At 36.1% G+C, this 27,701-nt stretch overlaps 1 protein-coding gene across 1 annotated transcript in view; it reads right to left on the bottom strand.

Annotated features, from left to right (window-relative positions):
• Positions 1-8,722: 8,722 nt before the first annotated feature.
• The window catches only part of HAT1 (histone acetyltransferase 1), a 40,269-nt gene continuing 21,290 nt past the window's right edge, over positions 8,723-27,701 (bottom strand). Inside the window, exons 5-11 of the mRNA XM_040229345.1 lie at positions 27,358-27,537; positions 26,971-27,092; positions 26,366-26,470; positions 25,938-26,044; positions 18,369-18,520; positions 15,608-15,724; positions 8,723-9,169 (exon numbers count right to left, since the gene is read on the bottom strand). Of these exons, the coding sequence (XP_040085279.1) occupies positions 9,002-9,169; positions 15,608-15,724; positions 18,369-18,520; positions 25,938-26,044; positions 26,366-26,470; positions 26,971-27,092; positions 27,358-27,537 (951 nt within the window). The 3' untranslated portion in view covers positions 8,723-9,001. The remainder of the gene's footprint in view (positions 9,170-15,607; positions 15,725-18,368; positions 18,521-25,937; positions 26,045-26,365; positions 26,471-26,970; positions 27,093-27,357; positions 27,538-27,701) is intronic.

Here is a 27,701-nt window from a genome sequence, read left to right as displayed (position 1 = left end):
TCAGGAAACTTGCACCTGTTTAAAATCCTTCCTGCAGAGATGACGGTAAAAGCGAAATACTGCTTCCTTTGGCATCTCGAATCCACATTTATAAAAGAAGAGAAAGGAAAATGCTCTCGATCTCGTTAGAATTTTTTAAAGTCTGTTTTTTTGTTTGTTTACACATGTATGTAACATGTGCTCTTTAAAAACATTTTAAAACCACAGAAATGGAAAATACAGAAAGTAGAAGTCCCCTAGAAAAGCTCTCTCTGGGTAATGATTGTTACTTAGTTGATGTATATTCATCCAGAGGGCTTCCCCGGTGGCACTGTTGGTAAAGAACTTGTCTGCCAGTGCCGGAGACATAAGAGATGCAAGTTCAATCCCTGGGTTGGGAAGATCCCCTGGAAGGGTATGGCAACCCACTCCAATATTCTTGCCTAGAGAATCCCATGGACAGAGAAGCCTGGTAGGCTATAGCCTATCAGGTCACCAAAAATTGGACATGACTGAAAGCAACTTAGCACAACACCTATTTGTCCAGATTTCCTTCTGTGCATATACCATCTGCTGAACTTTCTAAGGGAAGGTATCTATTTTTACTGTGACTAGGCAACCCACTCCAGTGTTCTTGCCTGGAGAATCCCAGGGACAGAGGAGCCTGGTGGGAGGCCGTCTATGGGGTCGCACAGAGTCAGACACGACTGAAGTGACTTAGCAGCAGCAGTCACACATCTATGTACAATAAAAAGCAGCAGCCTAGGCAAACCATACTCAAGAGGACAGGAATACACAGTATTTATTACCTATCTTCGTTGCTGTTTACTGTACGTTCTTTTTTCCCTTTGGCCTGCACTCTGCCTTTGTTTCTCTCCTCCCAATATTTACACCCTTCTATATGATTACTCCTTTTACTGGTTTTCCTTTTCCTTCCTGAAATAATGGTATATTCCTGGTTACCTGCTCATATTTTTTCATCTTATTCTTCTGCTGGTTTTATCAGTTTGCTGTAGTGTGTTTTGGTAAAATATGGTCCTGTAGGATTTTGTGAGACTAGTTCTTACAGAAGGCAGTTGGACCACTAAGATCAGAGGTTGGAAATATTTATTTACAGTTTTGGTATTTCCTGTCTAGAAGCATGAAACAGTACTCCTTGGTTAGTCAACAGTCACACTGAATACACTGCAGTAAGAACCTTCGAAGTGGAGATTATGAAATAACAAGGAATTTAATCATAGAAACAACTAGCTGTGTGTCCCTTTCTTGTCTCCCACCCTCCGCCTCCATCCCCCCACACCGGCTGACAAACTAAGCAGAAACGTACCACCGCTTGAACTGCATTTCTCAACTTCTGCTCGCCTCTCACTCAACAAATTCTATATTCAAGACGGAAGCTGTTGAAACAAACAAGGGGGCAGATGCTGCCTCGACCTCTCTTCCCATTGAGCTGCGCTCCCCCATCCACTTTAAGCCAGAGAATAACCTGTCTGGAGAGCATTCTCCTCATCTGAAGCACACACAAACATCACCGCGTTTTCCTTTGCTGCAGCAAGGATAAAGGAAGAAAGGCGGCAGCTGCTCTGGTTGCAGACAGCAAACAGGCCTCACTGTGGTGGCCCCACAGCCTTCACAAAGGGGGATTCAGGGAGCCAGGCAAGCACACTGCACAACGCGGGACTTCCGTGCAGATTCACCTGCCAGTATAATTCATGAAAAATCTACAAAGAACTGTCCAGGTGAACAGAGACTAACCAAAGCACATTTTCCAACTGGTCTTTTATGAAGCTGGAAGAGGAAGAATACAGTTGAAGAACTGGAAAGGGCTTCACAGATCACCTAATCCAACTCTGCCTCTTCTAGTTTTAAGGTGAGGTTAGTGGGGCCCTTTCAGTCGAAGAAGATTCGTCCCTTCTCCAGCCTGGGTACATTTGAACAATGGAGGTCTTAAAACAATTTTTTTTTAAATAAGAAATTTATAAGGTATTTCTTGTACCATTTTACATACAACAGCTCTTCAGATATTCATGTGACACTTTTATGGCATTAAATCTCTCCACAGGGTAATGAAAAGCCCCCCCAAATTATGACATGAAAAATTTCAAAGCTTTGCTTTTACATTTAGTGTGTGTTGATTCACAGGGCTGGTGTGTCAGAGGTGGCGATGGTTTGCTTTTGAAATAGCCAAATAAAGTCCGTGGTAAACTATGCTTCCTTTTAGCATCAGTTTCCAAAAAAAGAATTTAGTTGTGTTATTATTTTTTTTATTTTTTAAAGAAACTTCTTCACTGTCTTTTGGCAATTTCTGCTTTGTGAAAGTCCTGAACACAGTCTATTTAAAGGTGCTACTTATCTGCTTCAGATAAAATTATTTTTAAAATTTCTTTACAGTTCTATTTGAACAATATAGTAATATTAAACAAAATGTTATATCAGAGTAACACATGGTTTTTAAAAACATGCAATTATAATAAAGTTTACAACAAAAAGCAATAGTCTCCCATCCTGCTGTCTCCCAATCTGACCCGACTCAACCAATTTGACTGTTTTTCTTTCTAGTTACTGTTCAGACCCATGCCAATTATACTTTATTATATTTAGACTCTCATTTTCCTTACACTTCTTTTTTCTGGAGTTCATAATTTCCTAATTTGGACCAATTACTTTCGTAGGCACGCGATTCCATTGCCATCCTCAGATTTTACTGTTTCTTGTCCTCCACATCTTACATGCGCTTTGATTTCACCTTCGTGGCGCTGAAATAGATCAACTGGTAACTTCATTATAAAGTTTATGAACTAAGTTTTCTGGTTTCATAGATTTCTAAAACCACCTTTCTTTTGCTTTCACATTTGGGTATAGGATTCTAGATGGAAAATAACTTTCCGTCAGAACTTTGAATTCATCATTCCATTGTCTTTCAGCATGAAGTATAACTGATAGGCTGGTGCTATTTAAATAGGCTGGTGTTATTTAAATTCTGACTTCTCTCCCAAGTTTCCTGTGTTTTTCCCTCTGAAGCAATCTAGAACTTTTATGCTCGATGTTTTGAAATTTAATAATTTAATGTCATATATATCCTTTTAGGTAAGTGATATAGTGGTTAAAAACAAAAGTGAATTATACTGCCTGGACCCAAATCCTGTCTGCCACCTCCCAGCTGTGTGACTTTAGGCGAAATAATCTCCCTAGTCCTCACTCAAGGATACATACCATGTGTACCTCTGAGGATTGTGAGAACTGAGATTCTCACTGTTGCAGGTGGTTGGCAAATAGTCAACTTTCCATAAACATTAGTGATTATTCTGCTCAGCCTTCAGTAAAGTCTTCTAATTTGAAGATTCATGTCTACAACTCTGAGGAACTATCTCCCCTTTCTTTGATAATGTCCTTGTTTGCTTTTCCTCTCTGAAAATAAGCCAGCCATCAGATTTCCTACATTGACTTCTCTTTTCTCTCCTGTTTTCTCTTTTTGATGTTCTGCAAAATTTCTTCAACTTTATATTCCAAGTTTCCATTGCCTTAATTATGTAACACACTCATTTTAAATTTCTGAGAACTCTTCCTTATTCACTGATTGTTCCTACTTTATAGTATTGTTTTTATTTCATATATGCAATATCTTTCCCAAGTCTTATTTTCAAAACTTGAAAACATACAGGTTGAAAGAATCACAGTGGTGAACACCTGTATATCCCTCCCACCTAGATTCAATAATTTAAGACTTTTGTCATATTTATGTACAAATATCTGTGTGTGTGTGTGTATGCCATTTACACATACTTTTTCTGAACCATCTGAATGTCAGTTACAGATGTCCTGAACAGTTTTGCATGTGACTTCTAGGAATTAAGACATTTGCCTACCTCATCACAATACCACGATCACAACTAATAAAATTAACAAAACCTCCATACTCAGATTTCTCTATTGTCTCAAATGTATGCAAAATCTACCATATATAAAATGTCCATGCCTTTCCACTCGGCGATTCCATCACTATGTTGCATATATACCCCCACCACATGTACAAAATGAAGTACACACAAGAACATTCACTGCAACACTGCCTATGAGAGCAGAAGAAACGAAACGGCCTAAAGGTCCATTAATATGGGATTGGGTTGAACAAACTGAAACCAAACTATGGAATAAATATCAAATAGCTGACTCTGAAACCAAACTATGGAGTATCAAACAGCTGTTTAGAATCAGCATGTTTAGAACTGAAGTATTCTGATATGTACTAATAAAGATAAGTTAAATTTAACTGGAAGAGATTCTAAGTACTGCATGTAGTATATCACCATTTGTATTGAAGCAAAGTTATGGGTGTTTGCAAACTGATAATTAACTCTGAGGGGCAAAAGAGAAACTGGGAAAAGTAACTGCCTCTGGAAAAGTGACTTAGGTGACTGGGTGGAAGGGAGGGCAGTTTACTTATCAAATTTTGAATTTCGTGTTCATGTTACATAATTAAAAAGTTATTGCTTAAATGTCAATATTTAATCCCATATAGCAGTGGTTCTCAACCAAGGCTGATTTTGCCCCTCTGGGGTACATGTGGCAGTATCTGGAGACATGCTTGGTTGTTACAGCTGGAGGTGGGGATAGTACTACGGGCATCTCGGGGGTAGAAGCCACAGATGCTCTTAACCAGCCAGTACACAGGTCAGCGGGCTTCCCTGGTGGCTCAGCAGTAAAGAATTTGCCTGCAGTGCAGGAGATGCAGGTTCGATTACTGGTAGGGAAGATTCCCCTAGACAAGGAAATAGCAACCCACTTCAGTATTCTTGCCTGGGAAAGCCCAGGGACAGAGGATCCTACAGGGCTATAGTCCATGGGGTCACAACTTAAGATTCTGAACATGAGGCAGCACAACAGTGATCTGGCCCAAAATGCCAACAGTCCTGAGGATGAGAAACCCTGCTGTAGAGCAGTTCTTCTGGATGATAAGGTTTGAAAAGGGCTAAGCAAGACTAAAGGAAGAGACAAAAAGAAAGTCATGGGCCTAGGCCTAAGTGTTCAAATCACTGTGCCTTTAAGATAACTCATTATTTCTAGCTGTGTAGGAGGATGGTTGGAGAGGTCCAAAATGCTCTTGTTTACACAGCTAATTCTAGACTGGTACAGGATCAAGCATCTGTAACCTTAGTTGGTGTTAATAATTTTAACTGCTGTAAACAGTAGTATAGTCACTGTAAGAATGACTTCAGACTAAAGGTCATGATTTCTAGGACTTTTAATCTCTACACACAGCACATGTACAAGAACGTGCGCGCATTGCAGCATTGCTTGTAATGGACAATACTGCAAACAAATAATAGGGAACTGGTAGAGTAACTTATGGTATATCTGTACAGTGGCTACCATGCAGCCATAGCGCTAATGATTTCCAGGATACCATTAACTTCAGGGACTTCTCGGGTGGTCCAGTGGCTAGGACTTTGTGCTTCCACGGTAGGGGGCATGGGTTCAATCCCTGGTCGGGGAACTAAGATCTCCTAGGCTGTGCTGCACAGCCAAAACAACAACAAAAAAAACAAACCCAAAACAGCAGTTGTTTCTGAAGGTTTGGGGCAAGGAACTTTTCACAATATGCCCTTTTCCATTCTTGTACTATGTGCATACTACTTTTTATATAGACAGCTCTGCCTAAGTCAAGGAGGAAGTTCAATGTGCTGTGTAACGCTACGGCAATGCATAATACAAGGAGAATGAAATATGTGTTGCAATAAAGGTGTAAAGGCATATGGGGACATGAAAGTTGTAGATGCTGAGTACCTGAAAACGTTGAGGAAATGAGGAGCTTCAAGCCATGCTTCAAATGAGGCACCAATAATCTCGGTCATTATACATAAACATCCTTTTTCCTGATACTTAAGGTTTTGAACAGAGGGCAGCTGGGGTATTTGTCCTGTGACGGCATCAAACATGCAAGTGAGGTATTTCCCAGATGGCGATAAAAGCAAGCCCCACTTAGGAAGAGCCTCGTGGGTTGGCATGCTTACGACTTGGCCAGCCTACTTGACAGAAAATGAAATGGAGGAGTGGAAGCCAGGTATTTGCCACTAGTTCAGTGTGACCTTAGGCAAGTGAACTTCCAGATCTATTGTCTGTCTATAAAAGTGAGAGTGTAGCCCCTAAAAGTCAAATTTGAAAAATGAAATGGATAATTCCTATTCCTAAGGGAAAAAATTTCACAAAAATATGGAAAAGTATTCAGCTTTCCCATTAAGCAAAAGGAATACAAATTTGAGGTTTTATACCTGTGGAGACAACAACAAAATCAACATACTACACCACTGAAATTCTGTTAAAATCAGTACAAACATTAATATCTGTAATTTACAGAGCAGTCTGGAAAATATGGCATGTTTACATAACTGAACCATGGAGATAGTCCTACCCTTTGACTCAGTAACTAGCAGTAACTTCCCAGGAATTGGGATACTTAATGGATACAAATATATATGTGTACAAATATATATATATATATACACACACATGTGAAGATATTAATTCATTTGAATGTTGTAATAATAAAAGAAAAAATCTAGGCAAATGGTTTAATATGGGAAGGTCAACTTGAAATATTGTACATCTTTGAGAACCATTTTGAACACTAGAAATGCTAAAAAGAAAATGCTACTCTGTTCAATGTATACAGAAATAATATACAAATATAAAATAATTTCACTTGCAAGAAGTATGGGTATCTTAATCAGCATTTAATATTTTTAAACTGGCCTGTAAATTCTAATAAAGAATGAATTTGAGGAATTCAATCATTTGGCCTCTGAGGTCTGTGATTCTTTATTTCTCTGATACAGCATTGAAAGCTTTGCTGTGAGGAAACTCTAGTGGACAAGATAATGGTGGGGGAGATAAACCTTCAGAGTAGACAAGACTCTGGTACAGCAAGCTGAGGCCCCTGCAATTTGGAGACAGGGACATATAGTGGGTTTTTCTCTTCCTCTTATAAACTCAGGTATGAACTGAAATTTGTGATTAAAAAAATTATTTTAGCTATATACCACATCTAGATCCACATCTGAGTAGAAAAGCTCAAGAGTGATGAGAAAAGATGTAAAAAGGATAAGCACAGACATTAGAACAGGGCAGAAGCCTGGAGCCAAGTCTAATACAACCTCATTTTACATCAGTGTTTTTCACTGTTCTCATGTTTCCATGAAAGGAAACATGGTATTACATGTGGAGAAAATGCAACTTGGAGAAGATACGGAAAAAAGTAGTAGTGGAGGGGAGGAAGGGAAGAAGGTAAAGGCAGCAAATAAAATATTGTACATCTATGTGTATGTGGATGGTAAAGGGGATGAAGGCTGCTACCCCAGGGTGACAAGTGGCCGCTAAGCCCAAAAGGTAGCTGCGCTGGGTTTCACACACAGTCCTATGTATCTATGCTGGTGTTTAACTATCCTGATCTAAGTACAGATCTTACTATCAGACTTACTCTTCTAACTCAAAATGAAAGTACAGCCTTTGAAGTCTGAAAGATTAATGCTAATAAACTAGACCTTTAACCATAGAATGTTGTATTAAAAAAAAAAATACAGAAACTGGTATCACATTGGCTTCTTCTGGTTTCTACATAAAAAGGATGTTGGAAGATAATTTATTTAGATTGTATTAATTTTTTCTCCTCAGAGCTCATTTTTAGGCATCAATTGTTAATTTCCAAATTAAAAAAATTTTAAATCTTATAATAAATTCAGATGGAAAACACATTTTTTCCATATAGCTTCAGAAGGACTTTGCATTGGTTCATTCTATCTGTATAACTTAGGTATGTGTTCAGAAATCAAGTTTTATGTATATAAACTGAGATGAGACTGTCTGAAATGTTCGCAGAACTCTTATTTTAAAGGTCTGGCTTCAGTGCCATTGGTATGCTGGTGGCCACAACTATTTTATGTCCAGAGGGTACTACTCACTTTGCTTCTATGTTTGACAGAATTTACTGATGAAAAAAAGCTGATGAAGGACAAGTTAGTGCTTGTCCAAGATGGGATTTTGCCTTGAGCATTGAACAAATCAGATTTTAAAAGTAAAGTTCAACTAAAAAAAAAAAAAGGTAAAGTTCAACTTACATCCCATTTTTGATGTTATACAATACTTGGCTTACTGGCACATGTTAAAAAAAAATCAAGGCTTTACTTTTAATGACTATCAAGCAACTTATTTAGTTCTACTTCGATAAAATAAGGACTATATCTTTTTTTCCCCCTTCTTAGACTTCAACATCTTGATAACCTTATATTAAATCACAACCTCATTTTACATATTTCAACAATAGTGTGTAAACTAGACTTTTGTTAACTGATTTGTATCTTACTATTTATAAAGTGTTTATAAACCTCCAATTAAATAAATTTATATTTGAAAAAATAAATAAAATGTTTATGGCAACTTCTGAATTATCTTCAATTAGTATTTGGTGCCAAACATCTAGGTTTCAGGCTGTATTTAGTTTCCCTTCTCTCTCTTACCCACCCTACTCCTAACAAGTGGTTAATAGTTTATTTAAACAGTTCTACTTTAAGAACATTTTCTACTTAGAAAAATCACATGGCAAGACCAAGATTGCTAGGAAGACATTAAAGAAATGTGTTAAAAACTTAGAAGCAAAGTGTGGGAGGAATAATAAAAGCTTAAAACCCAAAGGTTTTTAACAAGATGGAAGAAGTTAATCATAAGTATTCAAGAATCATATCAGCACACATTAACATATCACAACTAAGCATTTATTACACTATTTAAGAAGGAAAGTAACTGCAGTGGTATTTCAGAAGCTATATCTTTTTTAATGTAATATATGCTCATAAACTCTAAACAGTATTTTAAAATATACAATCTCTCCAAAAGAAAATATTCAACTAAAGATAGATAACTTTTAATGTAAGCAAAATGTTACAAGATTTTTTAAAATTAAAGTCATCATCTGATTTTCACAACACATGTACAGAAATCTGCAAACTTTCTGTACAGAGAAGTATAACCTCTACTCTTGAGCGAGGCGTTCAATGACACGTCGATAATCTTCCACGAGTTCCTGAAAGCTTTCTTCCAGCTGTTCATGTTGCATGCTTATTTCTATCTGGTTCATCTGGTTTGTCAGTTCTTCCGGTCTGAGACATTTTCTCATTTTAGCAAGATCTCTCTGTTTTTTCTAAGTAACAAACACGATTATTGGTTAGACTAAGAAAGCTGATATAAAAAAAAATGTCTCCAGTGTTAAAAATAATAATAGTAGGAATATGCCCAAATCTATCCCATACATTTTTAAGGAAGCCTAAACATAATGTTAACATGAATTACAAGCCCTCTAAAAAGAGGGTTCCAAAAGACAAGGAATTCGTATCAATTAATGGTAAATATAGATATGTGAGTGACAGCCCCCTCTCCAAAGCATAATAAAGAACTGGCCAGTACAGATACTCAAATATTTAATAAATAAGGTACTGTAACTGAAGACAGACAACTGAAATTAAGTGCTATTATTTCATCGATTTAATCATTAATCACATTAATCATAATTCCAAGCTGGCTTCTTCTGCCACTATTATTTCTGAGTTCCCTTACCCAGCAATGTATTTATGGACCACATATTAATTTTACCATAAACTGTTCGGAGAGTTTCAGGAAGATAAGCCAAAAACTGTCACACTTTAAAAAACAGTATTAACTAGCATTTATTGAGTCTCTACTGTCTAGACAATACATTATCTTATTAAACCCTCTCCATTTCACTGAGAAGGAAAACTACCATTTCTCAGGAAACTTGAGATTTGCACCACCCTAAGAATCTGGTAACAACTTTTAGACAGGTCACTATCAGAACAATACGATTAGTATGCTGAGGATGGGACTGGAGGGGACCAAGTTAGCAGTTATTTTAAGAATTCAAGATATGATTTAAGCCTAGACCAAGTCTGCTTAGTAACAGACTAAGCAGAGATGGAAGGTACAGAACAGATTTAGGGAAGAAAACATTGGATGATGTGGGGAAAGAATGCAGAATGACTTCCAAGATTCCTAGGTGGGTGGCAATATTGCATTACATAAAACACCGTAATATATGAAACTTTCATACATTTTCGACTTCCCTGGTAGCTCAGCTGGTAAAGAATCCACCTGAAATGCGGGAGACTCTGTTTCGATTCCTGGGTCATAAAGATCTGCTGGAGAAGGGATACGCTCCCCACTCCAGTATTCTTGGCCTTCCCTGGTGGCTCAGACAATAAAGAATCTGCCTGCAATGCAGGAAACCTGGGTCTGATCCCTGGGTTGGGAAGATCCCCTAGAGAAGAAACAGCTACCCACTCCAGTATTCTGACCTGGAGAATTCCATGGACAGAGGAGCCTGCAGGCTACAGTCCACGGTTGCAAAGAGGTGGACACAACAGAGCGACTTTCGCTTTCATTCATTTTGGATAAACTGTTCTAGATTATATCCTCTTTCACTTAAGCATTTAATAAAGAGCTAACTTTATATAGAGATCAGAAATCACATATATTAACTCATGTAATCCTAAAAACTATGAGACAGGTACTATAACTTTCTTCAATTGATAAAGAAAAAAAAAAGGTGCAGGTGTTAAAAATAACTTGTCATAGAGGCAGTAAGCCAAGAAGCCAGGATCCAACCCCTAATGATCTAATTAGAAGTCCGTATTCTGAATTCCATAACTGCCTACCAAATACAATTAAAAAAAAAAACAAACCTGAAAACAGTATCTTAACTCTATCCTAAAAACTAATAAATGTCTCTCAAAGGAAACCCTAATAGTTTTGGAATATAAGACAGGCCGTGCTTCTCAAACTTAAATGTGCACAAAGATCAACTGGGAACCTTGTTAAAATTAAAATGCAGGTTCTCATTCAGTAGGTCTGGGGTGGGGTGAGAGTCTGAGGTTCTAAAAAGTGCTCCTGGATGATGTTAATGTTGCTGATTTAGTGTGTGAGAGTGTGTGTGTGGCTGCACTGCTTGGGGGATTCTTAGTTTGACAACCAGGGATTGAACCCATGGCCCCTGCAGTGGAAGCACAATCTTAATCACTGGATCACCAGAGAATTCCCAGTGCTGCTGATCTTCTAATCACATTGTGAATAGTAGTTCTAGAGAAGTAATGAAAATTCAGATTTATTACTCCCAAGGCCTGGAAGGACAGTATATTCCTTACTCTTCAATCATGTGGATAATAAATGCTTTGTTTCTGCTGTGAAAGTTACTTTTTGTTTGCCAAGAGGTACAACTGCCTCTTGGCGACATCCAAGTTAAGGAAACGGCTCAGGAACTAAAAGGTAATGCATCAAAAAATTATCATGGAATGTTATAAGAAAAACAATTATTCTTCTAAACTGCTAACCAGTTATAACATTTATAAAATAATCTAACCCCACTGCTTGAATATGCCTCCAATCATATTAAGTTCTTGTATACAACAGAACCATCATTTTAATTCTTAAATATTCTTAACTATCAATTCTGCTACAAATAACCTACAGAATGAATCATGTGCCAGTGACATACTGTTTTAAATTATTAACTTGTTTTAAAACTCAACATTAAGAAAACTAAGATCATGGTATCTAGTCCCATCATGGCAAACAGAAGAGGAAAAAGTGGAAACAGTGACAGATTTTATTTTCTTGGGCTCCAAAATTACTGCAGACGGTGACTGCAGCCCTGAAAGTAAAAGATGCTTGCTCCTTGGAAGGAAAGCTATGACAAAACTAGACACCTTACTAAAAAGCAGAGACATCACTTTGCTGACAAATGTACAATGGAAGAACTGGACAATAAAGAAGGCTGAGCACTGAAGAACTGATGCTTTTGAACTGTGGTGCTAGAGAAGACTCTTGAGAGTCCCTCGGACTGCAAGATCAAACCAATCAATCCTAAAGGAAATCAACCCTGAATATTCATTGCAAAGACTGATGCCAAAGCTGAAGCTCCAATACTTTGGCCACCTGATGTGAAGAGCTGACTCACTGGGAAAGACCCTGATACTGGGAAAGACTGAAGGCAAAAGGAGAGGGAGGCAGCAGAGGATGAGATGGTTAGACAGCATCACTGACTCAATGGACATGAATCTGAGCAACCTCCAGAAGATAGCGAACAACAGGGAACCCTGGTGAACAGTCCATGGGGTCACAAAGAGTCAGGCACAACTTAGTGACTGAACAAAAACAACAGATCTCTTAAGAGTGTTTACTTCCTCAGTTTATCTCCCCCTTCACTGCCACCTTCAGTTTCTCTGTCAGTTTTTCTCAGATTTATTGACATGGCAATACATCTCTGAATTAAATTTAAGAGCTCTAAGTACCTAGGAATAAAAAAATACATGTACTAGCTTTATGGAAACCTATGAAACTATTATAGAAGTTCCTCATGAGCATGTAAACTATGGTTCATTTTTTAAAATAAGTTATTTGAGCTATCTGTTTTACTGATTTTAATATTCCTAAAACTGTGTATGTATACTGCTTTGTATATGTAGGAAAATATTATAAATTCATCTTCTAAACCGTGTTTAAAAAAAAAACTTAAAAAGCTAATTCCTTCATAGATTAAGGCTGTGGATAATTTTAATTAATGCAGAAAAATTAAAGATCATATTAGTGTCAGTTTATTTAAGGTCCAAAAAACAATCTCTTCTTGCCTAGTTTTCAGAGGTTCCAAGAAGGTTTACAAATATCTCAAAAATTCCACCACCTCTAAGAGTGCCTTAATTTCCATCTGCTCAACCAGTCTCTTTTGTGAACTACAGAAATAAGGTTCTTTTGCAAAATTTAAAAATAATAATGGTGTGGAGACATATAACAAGCCCTAAGACTTATCGAAAGGTTATCTTTAAAAACATGCACACTGTATTGTATTTCTTTCTCTTCAGTTCCTCACTATGGAAGTATTTCCATTTTAGAGAAGAGAAGCCTAATACCCAGATTTTAATAAACTGTCAACACACACAATTTGTAAAAGTTAAAACTAGACCTCAAAATTGAGTTTTCTGATTCCAAATCCAACGCTATTATAACAATGATTCTAAATTTTGTACTTGCAAACCAATTATGAATTAAAATATTCCTATGAAACAATATAAGAATTTAAATGCTAAAACCAAGCAGCTGCACCAACTTTTCTTTTTTTAGTCAAATTGTTCAAATTTATCTTTTCTTGAACACCTGAAAATTACTTCTGTACTAAAGAATTTCTTTTTGTGCTTTTAAAATGATTCTAATTAAGACAAATTATTTTTATCCCTTCTTGGCTCTGATACAAATAAATTATCAGTAAAGAACTTTTAAAATAAGGTACAACTACTTCTAATATCTACCCAAAAAAATTTCTTAGTGGGACTAAACTGATATGGAAATTTAAGCCCTTAAAAAAAGGCAGCACAGAATTGGTGGATTGCTATCAATAAACAATTCCTTTCCTCCGTAATAACTTAAGACAATCTAAGTTACACTTTCTTATCATAAAATGTGTTAACGTATAACATAAATTCTAGATTCCAAACTTTCCCCATTTGGCATATAAAGATTTTTTAAAAATTCAAAATCACACTCAGTATTAAGCAATTTTACTTTATTCTTAAATATAATTTTGCATTTGAGAATGCTGTGACAGCACAGCACAGTATACAAGTATCAGCTTGGAATGACAAATTGGAGAAAACCATCTGCATACATTCAACAAAGGAATCTTCTAACTCTTCCCTTGCATATAGGGCATTCAACTATTTCTAGGCTTTTACCAAGTATGTGGTAGGTTTTCTATCACCCTGCAGCTATCAACCCAGATCAAGATTTCTTGGTTTTCTCAATGAGACAGAATACTGGATAACTAAACTCGTTAAAATTGGGATACTATAAATAGGGTTTGAGCAAGTATCTAAAGAATTTAATATTTTGTATGAGTGCAAGGATGGTGATACCGATTTTGGCTGTTAGAATTTAAATAGTTTAATAACCAGTTTTTGGTCATCTTTTAGAAAAGGTGAACTTGCTAGACAGGTGAAGATACTTAATAATATTTACAAAATCATTATTCTTAAGCGTAGACAATACTTGCTTTTATGAACTACAGATATTCCCATTATTCGGCATAACTTCATGACTGCTATTTATACTTAGAAATCATCTTTTATTTGCTGCATCTGCCTATACAAAATATCACAAGTATCTGAGATACATAATTTAATAAATTACTAAAAGTTTTAATACTCTTAAATGTTGTCATGCTAACATCTAATTATATTGTTCTATATGCCCCATTTCATCATAAAGAAATTTTCCAGCTAACAAGTTAATATTAAAGATCAAAATCTTTGGAAAGTACCATTTCTACCAATTTTATGAAGTTTCAGAGTTGACAAACATAAAGACTGATAAAGAATAAAATGTTATTTCTGACAAATTTTGGGGAATAGTTGTTATAATTTATTACAACCTGTTATATGCAGATGGTAGTTCCTAAGTTAGAAAATCAATTAAATTAAGTATTCCATTAATTGCTTAATGAAATGGCACTATGAAGAAAAAATATATGAATTCCAGACACAAGGATTTATATATCAGGCAAATAATTATTTTTATATTCAGAATGTGCTATATTTAGAATTATAATAAATTAAGAAATAGTTACATTGCAAACAAGATGTGATAAAGGAAAAAAGCTGAGATTCAACGAGTAGTGCAACCCTATATACTATTAACACTCAAAAGACTGGCTCTATAAAGCAGAATCTATGATGAATAAAACTTGGATTAACTTAGAAAAATCATAAAAATCGTAACTATGTACTTGATATATTTACTCATTATTAACTGACTTTCTCCTTAAACCTTAAGACAGATTCAAATTTGTCATTCATGTTCCCAACTATGGTGCTGTATAAGCCTCTAGGTATAATACATACAAATGCAGCACTCAGTAATTAGTTGTTAAATAAATAAATGAATATTCTCTCCAATCAGATTACTGCCCAACTACAAGAATCACAAATCTTCCTCCACCCAAGTGCATGGACAATATCTACCTTAATAATGGCCAAAAGATGAGGAGGCCAGACCTGATCTAGGAGGGGAATATTTTTGAGTTAAAGGAAAATAAAGGAAATGAAAAAAAAGCAGGGGGTAAAGAAGCAAGAACAATGACAAAACAGGTAAACAACACTAAGTTGCGATTTCAGCTATGGTCAAGTACAGGGGTTACAAAAGGCAACCAAGGCCATATTTAGGAAGAAAGAAGCAAATGTAAGCAGAATATAGGGACAAATAAAACAATGAAAAAAAAAAAAAACAAGATAATTTGTTAGGGAAGATTCTGGGCGTTCAGTTTTTTAAAAGATGCATACAAATAAAAAAATAACCACGAGTAAACTATCCTTGGGATTAGTTTTTAAGTGAATGGAAACATTTATAGTTTACACTGGAAAATTATGACAGGGAGAATTCTTGTAACTGGAAGAATATTTTCACTTTTGTAAAGTTAATTTAGCAGAATGATTTGGACTCTCCCACACATTGGTATTTGCTAGGTATTCTTCATTTTCAACAGTGACAAGAATATAATGTTTAAGACTCTTCAAAGTCCTACCTTATATGGGCTAATTAGTCTTCTTTTAATATCCAGTCTATAGCTTCTGTATTGTTCAGCATCACTCATGTCAGTTACCAGTAGTCGAAGAATTTCATAAACCCGTCTAGCATGTTGCTAATAAACCAAAGAAGAACATGAACATTTCAAATTACAAATAGTAACTAACACTTTCCCAAAAGAACACATCATATGTTGAATACCTGCCAGAAGTCAGCAGTTGTGCTTGGTGCCAGACAAAAAGCAATAAAAGATAGTCTCTGCCCTCAAGAAGGCAAGTAGTCTACTGTGTAACAAAAATGAATGAGGTATGGTTAATTTCATGATAGAAAGGTGCACAGGACACTATGGCAGCACAGCCTGAGAATGGAGGAACAATGTTAGAAGAGGATTCCTGGGGGAATAAAACCTGAGTGAATTTTAAAGGAAAGGGAGCATGCTGTTCTTAAAACAGGGCAGGGCACTATATGTGTGTGCATATCTCACATACACACGTGCATAAGTAGTTTAACATTGCTGGGACACAAATGAAAATGGTAGCGAAAGAAGAGTAAGGAGACCAATCAGAAAGCTCAGTTATTAAATCAGGCAAAAAATGATGATGGTATTAACTGAGACAGCACAAACAGTAATACTAAGGGGACAAGAATTCTAGAAATAAAGAGGAGGAAGACTGTGGAGGAGGGTATGGAATGACAGTGAGATTTTCACAGAGTAGGAGAGATTTAGGAGCCAAGAGAACATATAAATCTGAAGAAAATTCTAGACCAAGGACAAGGATTTAAGCAATATCAATACAGAGTTTAAACCTTAAGACTGGTTAATGGTTAAGACAGTCCAAGGAAAACACACACAGTGAAGACAGGGGGGTGTGTGGGGGGAGGGGAGGTCAGAACCCTGTAGTATAGTGCCAGTTAATGAGCAGACAAAAACAGTCAAGAAAAATATGAGAAAAATCAGGAAGTTGTGGTAACACTGAAGCCAAAGGAGTAGGCCTATAGTTTTCCTATTTCTGTCATTCCACTTATTTATTGGGAGTGAGGAAGAGGTCAGGTATACATAGGTTAAGATAATACTGAAATTTCTGGAAAAAACACCTGAACTGAGCCTGAAAAATGTACTACCTGGCCAGGCAAAGATGAAGAAACTGGAGAAGGGGGTAACAGGGCAAAGGGAATAGTTGATATACAGGTACATAAAAGGAGTAACTCTTGCCTGGAGAATCCCATGGACAGAGGAGCCTGGTAGGCTGCAGTCCATGAGGTCGCTAAGAGTCAGACACGACTGAGCAACTTCACTTTCACTTTTCACTTTCCTGCATTGGAGAAGTAAATGGCAACCCACTCCAGTGTTCTTGCCGGGAGAATCCCAAGGACGGCGGAGCCTGGTGGGCTGCCGTCTATGGGGTCGCAGAGTCAGACACGACTGAAGCGACTTAGCAGCAGTAGCGAAAGGAGTAAAGTTGTAGCACAGTTGGGAAACGGCAAGAGGTTCAGTAGAGCCAAAGCATATGGGAAAGTGGGAGGAAGCTGAGGCAAGCAAGGCAGGCACGGGCCAGATGATGATGGTGTCTGTATGCCATTCTGAGGAGCTTTAATCTCAGTAATAATGTGTTCATATTCTTTCTCTTGAAAGCTGAGCTATTAAATAAATTCTAGTTAATTAAAGGTTTAATACAGTCTGAGATATAAATTATTTCTACATCTTAAAACCATGAATCCATTAAAGTGTTTTTATGCAGGAGAAGACGGAAAGTTTCAATTCAAATTGTTTGTTGAAGGTCAGTGACCAGTGAACGTTTGGCATAGTTTTGGACCTCAGGAGGAAAATCTGGATTGCAGATGTAACAGATGAGCCCTCTCAGGCAGAATTAAGTAGAATGAGAAAAAATGAGGATTGGATAAAAAAACTCTGGGGAAGAATTATATTTAGGGAGCATACAAAAATGTAGAAGCCAGTGACAAATCTCAAAAAAGATAAGCATGGTGGTTAATTGAAAAGCTAGGAACTGCAGTGCCTTAGAAGCCAGGGGAGGGGAGGTCAACAGCACCAAGTACTAGTCCTCATTACTGGAATACTCTTCATCCCTCATACTTTTATATTCAAAAACCTACCCATTGTTTAAGGCTTAGATCAAATGTATCCCCACTATGAAATATTTTGATTTCTTGCTAACATAAATATAATAATTTCCTCTGAATTCCTATATTATTTGTCATACTTATCTTAAGATATTTATTACTTTAAAATCCAAACAAATACATCTAGGAGTATAAAAAGTGAAAATTGTATGTTTTATTCCAATCCCCCTCCCATCAATATAGTCTCCAGGGGCACTAACTACTTTACCAGTTTAAATAAACATTTTCTTGTTATACTTAATGCAGCCATGAAATCAATTATCTTTCCATTCTATTAATGAGAAAATTGAGGCATAAGGAAGTAAACTAAATTGCCCTAAGAGCAAGTGGTAAAGCCAGATTTGATCCTGGGCAATCTGGCTTCAGGGCCTGTATTTTTTTTTTCTTTTTTTGGCATGTGGGATCTTAGTCTTAGTTCCCTGACCAGAGATCAAACCCATGCCTGCTGCAGTGGAAATGCGGTCTTAACCACTGAACCACCAGGCCAGTCTCAGGGCCTGTATTCTTAACCACTGCTACTTCCTACACATGTATTCTTAATGTATTTCCAACATTTAAATTATGTACTTAAATGATTTTTTTCAAAATTTAAATGTTTTCCTTCTACAGAATAAAAATACCTTATTTATTTTGAACTTCTGTTGAGCCTCTATTGCCATATCTTCACTGAATCCTTGCATTAACTTTTCCCGGGAAAAACAGGGCAAATCTTGACAAAACTTCACAAGCACAAAGTCTCTCAATTTCACATAGCTTTTCGATGGATCTTCCGCTAAAGAAAGAAAGCAGAATAACATTTCCCTTACCCAGCATAACTTATTCATCATCTGCAACCTCAGTATACACACTAACCTTAGAAAGGCAAATATTCTTCAATGAATTATATAACACAAAAGTTACAATATGAAAGATTATAAATCAAATAATAGCACTACCATCTTTGTCAAATAAAGTTACAGGTACAATCCATTTGCAAATAATACATATATATTATTTGTGAAATTAGAAACTACTTTTCAAATATATTTTTTTATTAATTTATTTTATTTTACAATATTGTATTGGTGTTGCCACACATTGACATGAATCTGCCACAGGTTTACATGTGTTCCCCATCCTGAACCCCCCTCCCACTTCCCTCCCCATCCCATCCCTCTGGGTCATCCCAGTGCACCAGCCCCAAGCACCCTGTATCATGCATCAAACCTGGACTGGCGATTTGTTTCACACAGGATATTTTACATGTTTCAATGCCATTCTCCCATTAAATATAAATTTTTGACTAGTTTGTTGTCATATGTACCTTAGTTTTATTTTCAGTTAAAGCAGCTGTATACACAAGAGATTCAAGTTTGGATAATCAATTCCAAAAGCCATTTTCTGATAGCTAAGGGTTCCAAAGCTAAGTTTATAACTCCCTTATTTTAATCTAAGAAACTTCAAAGTCTTCTATGCTTCTTTAACGTAATTTTTTAAAAAAAGTTCCTCCTTTTACAAAAAGCACTCTTTCTCATTTAGAGAGTATGATTTTGATTCTTTCTTCATGGCATGTGAGTAGCATAGGTCTTCCTTTACGCTTGTCTATGTTCTCTACATTAGACTGACTAGTGGACAGGGAAGATACCAAAACATACAGGCAGAAAAAACACTGCATAGTCAGAGAATGAGTGTGAGTCCCAGTTCTGTCATTCATAGATGAAGGACTTTAGGCAAATTATCTCATTTCTCTGAGCCCTCATTTTCTAACTAGTAGATGGTATACACAAAGAATGTTGAAGTCTGAGCTAGCTCATGGGTCATAAAACAGTTTTGTTACAATATCAATTCTCTACCAACTGTTCAATGCAATCCCTATCAAAATCCCAGCTGGCTTTTTTATTGCAGAAATTAAAAAACTCATCCTAAAATTGATATGCAAGAAAATCAGAATAGCCAAAACAACCTTGAAAAAAGAACAAAAGTTAGAGGACTCACATTTCCTGATTTCAAAATTTACTCTAAAGCTACAGTAATCAAGACTGTGATACCAGTATAAAGATGGACATGTAGGTCAATGGGACTGAGTTGAGAGTTTAAAATAAACCCATACATTTTTGGTCCACTCATTTCTGAGAAGGGTGCCTTGACAATTCAATGAGGGAAAGAATAGTCTTTTAACAAATGGTACTTGGACAACTGGATCTCCATAAGCAAAAAGAATGAAGTTGGTTGGTCCCCCTTTCCTCACACAGTACACAAAAATTAACTCAAAACAGATCATAGACCTAAATGAAAATAGAGGAGTAAACCTTCAAGACCTTTGGTTAAGCAATGGTTTCTTAGATAACAGAACCAGAAGCACAAGCAACTAAGGAAAAAGTAGATAAACAGGGCTATATAAAAATGTATAACTTTTGTGCTTCAAGTGATAACCTTTAAGAAAATGACAAGATAACTTATAGATGGAGTAAAATATTCCCAAGTCATATATATGATATGTAACTGTAACCAGACTTTCTATATAAAACTTTGTAATTCAATAAGAAAAGGTCAAATACCCACCACCCAATTAGAAAATGGGCAAAAAATCTAAATAGGAATTTCTCAAGAAGATATAAATACACACAGTAAGCACATGAAAGGATGTTTAACATTATGAGCCAAAGGGAAATGCAAATCAAAACCACAATGAAATACCATTTCTTGTCCACTAGGATGATTAGAAGAAAAAAGACAATAACAAGAATCAGCAAGGATGTGGATAAACTGAAATCCTCATCTACTTGCTGGTGGAAATATAAAATGGTACAGCCACTTTGGAAAACAGTCTGGTGTTTCTTTCAAAGGGGAAACACAGTTACCAGATTTTCCACCATTTCCACTCTTAGGTATGTACCGAAGAGATATGAAAACGCAAGTCCACACAAAACACTGTACACGAATATTTATAATACCATTATTTAGAAGAGCCAAAAAGTAGAAACAACCCAAATGTCCATCAACTGATGAATGGATAAATAAAATATAGTATATTCATACAATGGAATAGTATTTGGCAGTAAAAATAAAGTACTAATGGATGCTCAAGGATGAACCTTGAAAACATTCTGCCAAGTGAAAGAAGTCAATCATTCTATTGTACGATTCCAATGTCCAAAAGAGGCAAATCTACAGAGACAAAAAGTAGATTAATGGCTATGTAGCACTGGTGGGGGATTGAAAGGGTAGAGAAATAAGAGGAAAGAAGTGACTGCTAATGAGTACTGGGTTTCTTTTTGGGAGAATGAAATACTCCAAAATTAGGTTAAGGTGATGGCTGCACTGTAAACATGTTTTTGAAAAACTGAACACTTTAAATAAGAGAACTGTATGACATGTGAACGATATCGCAATAAAATTTTTATAAAAAAAAAAGAGTGAGCTAACGGTAATGTTTTATGATTGAGTCATTCATTCATTCAATCTACATGTACTAAATACTGTCTTTATACTTTTATGCAGCACTTCATATACACGTAATTATTAAGTAACATTATATGACTATGGCTTTAAGGCGGTAAAGTGAAATTCTGTCATGGCATCGGTTTGGTATGAAATTGAGATTAGGAATACATAGAAAGTGAAATCAACAGTAAACCAAATAACAAATGCAGACCTACAGAAAATCACCAAGTAAACATAACACTGTAATTAGTTACTTTGTCTAATTCTTCAGTCTTTTCCTTATTAATCTGGTCACATCATGCAGTTATACAAGTTACCCAGAAACATGAAGGACATTCTGATCCCTCTCCTATGTGCTGCCACCAGTGTTTTTTTTTTTTTTTTCAACTACTACAATAACCTCCTTGTTTCCCTCACTTGTACTCTGCAGCTTTATAAAATGTAAAATGGATTGACACAAACCTAAATTAAAACCATTCAAGTATACCAATGTAACTGTAATGTATTTGTGTCTCAAAGAAAGGGGAGAGAGAGAAGAGCGGAGGAAATACTGGCCAAAAACTTTCCAAATTTGATGAAAAAATTTTTATCTATACATCCAGGAAGCTCAACAAGCTTCAACTAGGAAAAACATAATGTTACATATCTAAACACATCATAATCAAACTTCATCGTGAACTGAATGAAATGAAAGCACAATTTATGAAAATTTATATGATCAGTATAACCAATACTTGTATTTATATAATAATATTTTTAAGTATTATTTAGGTAGCTATATTATTAGAAAAGAAGGACACCAAATCAATAACCTAAGTTTCAATCTTAACTAGAAAGAGTAAATTAATCTCAAAGCAGTAGGAAGAAAATAATAAAAGTTAAAGTGGAAATCAATGAAGCAGAAAACAAAACAAAAATTTTAATGAAAACACACCAAAACAATTCTGAAAAAGAACACAATGGACTTTCATTTCCTGATTTCAAAACTCAACATAAAGGTCAAGGCTCTCCTACCACTGGAGCCATGACGCCCCCAGAGAGCAAAAGCAAGGCCACCAAGGCTGGGCGAGGCAGCATTTCAGTCCCAAGGAGATCAACAAACCCAGGCTCCACTGATGGTGAGTTTGCAGCAACCAGCCCTAGTCTGTGTTGTCTAGATGCTCACGGAGAGCAGGACTGCCTTCTGGGAGTGTGTGCCTCTGGGTCCCTGAGGCCCCACTTCTCTGCTCCATTCCCACCCACCTGGCCAAGGCCAGTACCCATTTCTAACTCTATGCATCGATCGTTTGAAGAACTGTCTGTTTAGTTTACAGCCCCCCGGCAAAACAGGCTCCACAAATTCAACTTATGCATTTAACAGGCTAAACTTACTGTTAAGGCAAAACACACACACACAAAAAAAACCTTAGTAAGAAAACTACAATAAAAATATCAAGACAAAATAGAACTGCCTTATGACCCAGCAATCCCACTGCTGGGCATACACACTGAGGAAATCAGAATTGAAAGAGACACATGTACCCCAATGTTCATCGCAGCACTGTTTATAATAGTCAGGACATGGAAACAACCTAGATGTCCATCAGCAGATGAATGGATAAGAAAGCTGTGGTACATATACACAATGGAGTATTTACTCAGCCGTTAAAAAGAATACATTTGAATCAGTTCTGATGAGATGGATGAAACTAGAGCCAATTATACAGAGTGAAGTAAGCCAGAAAGAAAAACACCAATACAGTATACTAACACATATATATGGAATTTAGAAAGATGGCAATGATGACCCTGTATGCAGGACAGCAAAAAAGACACCGATGTGTATAGCGGACTTTTGGACTCAGAGGGAGAGGGAGAGGGTGAGATGATTTGGGAGAATGGCATTGAAACATGTATAATATCATGTAAGAATCGAATTGCCAGTCTATGTCCGATGCAGGATACGGCACGCTTGGGGCTGGTACACAGGGATGACCCAGAGAGATGTTGTGGGGAGGGGGGTGGGAGGGGGGTTCATGTTTGGGGTTCATGTACACCTGTGATGGATTCATGTCAATGTATGGCAAAACCAATACAGAATTGTAAAGTAAAATAAAATAAAAAATTTTTTAAAAATTTAAAAAAAAAAAAAAAAATCAAGACAGTATGGTTCCAGCAGCACTACAGACACAGATGATTCAAGAGTCCAGAAACAAATCTTTTACGTTTACAGTCAACCTATTTTGAACAAAGGTACCAAGGCAATTCAATAGAGGAAAGGATAGTCTTTTTAGCAAACTGCTGGAAAAACTGTATGATCACATGTAAAGAAGATTAATTTAGAAACTTTCCGGACATAATGCACAAACTTTACCTCGAAACAGATCACAGATCTCAGTACAAGAGACTGGGGCTGGGGACTGACTGGGGATAGACATGAGGGAATCTTTTTATGGTGACAGAAATATTCTACAACAAGGCCACAAAACTAGGCAAGTATACTAAGAATACTGAACTATATATATGCTTAAAATGGATGAATTTAATGGTATGAAAATCAGACCTCAATAAAGCTGCATTAATGAAATCTCTACTAAGTGACAAACTCTTAAGCCAAGCATCTCTTGAAAAAAATTTTGAAGTGCTAATAGTGACACACATGCTTATCCACGTCTACCTGTTTCTGAACTGGTTTAGAAAAAAAGAACTGTGTTGCTAATACCAGTATACAATAAAATTTAGTATGGGTGAAAGCTTAAGTATCTTAAGTAACTAATATCCCCTCAGAATTTTAGGGGAAAACACATCAAAGGTAAGAGAATTACAGTTGAGAAAAATCTAAAAAAATTCATACCACATTCTTATCTGTAATTTTCACATAAATTAAAAACTTGTGTAAAAAAAATCTCCACTCAGGTTTAAATAAGCCATTATAGACTAACAATATTTTGTTTGTACTTTCATATTAGTTTAAGTGGCCAAGTCACCACTCCAACTTTAAGCACTTTAACTAAAAGTGTCAGCCTGAAAATGAACCTTAAATGACAACACCCATTAATTTGTGACATCCTTCAATTGCTTTGTTTCTATGCTACATAAGTGATGCATTTAAAAGATGAAATTTGCTTGGATGTAAATTGATAGTTATACATGGGCTCAAAGCTTGGGTTTTTTTCCCCAAATTAAATATATCATCTACCAACATTAATACTCTTCTATCATATAAAAAAACACTCTTTTAACTCTTCATATTACAAAACATTTACAGATAAAATTCTAAAAAGCCATGTAACATATTCCAGTACTACATGGAATATTTAAAGAACAGATTTAAGGTCATATAACCAAGATGTGTTAAAATGCTGTATATCTTATGATACTGACATCCTCAAAAGGAAAAATGGCACATGATATAAAGAACTGTTTTCCAGTATTTTACTTTAAGTGCTAAAAAAGGGAATTCTCTGGCGGTTCAGTTGTTAGGACTTGACACTCTCACTGCCAGGGCCAAAGTTAGATCCCTGGTCTTGGAAATAAGATCCTGCAAGTCATGAGGCATAATGTGCTAAAGAAAAGTGCTAAAAAAAGAAAATGGGTGGCAATTATACCACAAAAACGTATCCTGTAACATAGGCCATTAATGGTTAGGTTTGAATTTTTACTATATCTGGCTATATGTCAGTTAAGCAAAAGGCCATCTCAGTATAAGGAATATTCTGGGTTGCAAAGGGAAATCCAGAGCCTGCAAAAGATCCAACAAGTTTTAAAAATATGCAAAATAATGGATCTATACACAACTAAAACAACCAAAGAGAGAACTCTACCCTTTTTTTAAAAAGACCAAGAATGGAAATCTAGGAGAAATATCTTAATGAGAACAAATGTATCAGTGATTTTTAGTAATTTGCTAAGAAATGTTAACACTGAAAATAAAGGCCAATACCGAGTTTTCAAATTCAGAAGTCCTTTAACATGTTCAGCATTTTCTCTTTAGAGACTTCAGTTTGCAATGAATAAAGGCTACCATTATTGATGACTCTTCACTGAGATTTAAGAAATAAAATTCTTTATCTGCTAATTGGCGCTAAGTATCAAGGACTTTATAGGCTGGAGTAGACAGAAGAAAGTGGTTAAGAGGCTTCACAGAAACAACCCCTGCTGGCACATTACCCACTAGAGAAGACAAAGACTACTTATGGAAACCCTAATCTCCAACTAAAATCACCAAAAAGTCCCTTCATGTAGTACCAAGTCCGAGCTCTACAAGTAAACAGAAGCTAAACAACTTTCAGCTTAGCTAAAAAGAAGTGTTATTGATTGTGTAAAGTTTCTATAATTTTACAAGTCACTAAGCTAGTGAAAGTGTCAGTTTGTAACTTTTGATATAAACTAACTTTAGTAATTACTTCATCTCCCAAGTTCCCAAATCATTTAACAGTAGCAATAAAGTTAGATGAAAAGATAAATCAACTTTATAAAATGCTTGAGAAAGAGACTGAACAAACAGTCATACCATACTTGCAATATATATATATTCCTGACCAAGATTTCCCATTTTATATTCAGTTCATTATCCTCAATTTGTTCAACTAAGCACTTCATACTCAGAGATGCAATCCAATTTCACAAAGGGCTTATGATTTAAAATGAAACTTAAGTCATCTTTAAACAGTTCCAAAAAGACCTCAGGAGACTGCTGCTATTTAAAACAAAAGTTATTTCTGACAAAACCAAAATTAGTAAAGAAGAGATTTAGAAAAGCTTTTTCAGTAACAAAATTTACATACCTGTAATATCAAGAACAGAAGGAGATGCAATGTAGTATCTATGAACTGTTTCAAGAAGTTGAGCACCATGGCCTTGACCTTGAAATGGAGTCAATATCAGCATTTGACTATAGTAAAGAAATTATATTAAAATATTACAACCTGACCAGTTTACAGACTGCAAATCACTACAGTAATACAAACATTTTCAAGTTTGTGTAGTTTTTCAATCCATCTTTAAGAATTCCAAAAATCACTGAGACACTCAAAATTGTAAACATTTAATCTTCCAAACTGTTTCAAAAGGAACAATGAAATAAATCAGTACACAGCCAATGAATAATGGTGATTTTTTAAAACAAATCAACACTATTATAATAAGTATTAGAAACTTCAGCAGTTCCTTCTTCTGAAATAAAAGACAAGGCACGTGTTATACTGCCAATTACCTTACACGTGGCCGGGTTTTGTCTGGGTACACATAGTAATTATAGACTGTCATGTAGCCTACGGTCGCAAAGAGTGTAGCTCCATCCTTATTATACTTCTCAAATCTGCAGATAAAACAGAAAGCCAAGCAGGTCAATTACAGTCGCGCTCCCATGCAGTGTCCATTTTCTTTTCCATTCTCTGACTGAATTTTCAGTGTCAGCAAGCTACTCTGTGAGGGCCCAATGGGTACACCTGCTATGTTCTGAATATACAATTCACTTAATTGGTGTGCAGCAACTTGGATAAATCAGACCTCTTTACATCACTTCAGTGCACTTGCCTATTATAAAGATGAATAGGTGGCAAGTAAAAGAAAACACAGGCAAAGCTCATTTTACTGTTTAAGCCTACATTCAGAGCCCTAACGGACAACAGCATTTAATTCGGCTCTATTCTCAAGGTCTCCCAAAGCATAATGAAGGAAAACTCAAGCCTCATAAACAATAGTTTTTCTTTCCTGGGAAAAATATCATTATACTGTCCCAATAATTGGGCTGCCACAATTAAAATGCTGGCTTTGTGGAGGTAATAAGGTCTACTGTTGCTTTAGAACTGTACTTACACTAGAAAGTAGTGCCATCTTTCATCATCCACGTCAATAAAGCTAGCAGTTTCAATAAACCACATCAAAAAGGTCTGAAGCCTTTCATGATATTCTCGAAAGCCTCTACATGTCATGTCAGCCTAGGGAAAAAGCCAGGAAAAGTCAGGTGAAACTCATCACAGAGGTAAGTGAAAGTCTGCAGAACACAAAACTATTCTGTGGGAAAATGTTTAGAAGTCTCAGATTAAGATGTGTACACAGACACACATACAAAACAGATCTTTGTTTTTATTGCTGACAAAGACTTGTTTCCTGAAGTTAGAATAAATCACTGAAAATAACACATCAAAACAGAACATGGGTTTCAGGCAAATTAAGTAAGGGAACATTTAGATCTATCTTTACCTTATAAATCTGAAAGGTAAAGTTTTCTCCTCCTGTTGGACTGAGAACAGAGTATGTGTGAAGTAAGGTTCCAAATGGCTTGAAATCAGCTTCTTTTTCCAGCAACGAAAGAAAATCATTCGTGTTTGTGCAAAATCCAGGTGGAATGATTTGTCTAATCTTGCCCTCAACATCATCTGCCTAAGGAATGGAGATTAAAGGACACACACAGAAATTAATAACTCGGACCTAGTTGAATATGCTTAGTTTTTTTGAAAGGGACAAAATTCACAAAACTTTAATTCACTGTTAAACTAAAGAAGTGAACACACAGCAAATTGGGAAAGGATGAGTTTCATGTGTAC

This window comes from Oryx dammah, unplaced genomic scaffold, assembly GCF_014754425.2.
Source record: "Oryx dammah isolate SB20612 unplaced genomic scaffold, SCBI_Odam_1.1 HiC_scaffold_27, whole genome shotgun sequence".
NCBI lineage: Eukaryota > Metazoa > Chordata > Mammalia > Artiodactyla > Bovidae > Oryx > Oryx dammah.
Note: the sequence above shows the minus strand (reverse complement) of the source record. Positions and strands in the feature narration are given on the sequence as shown.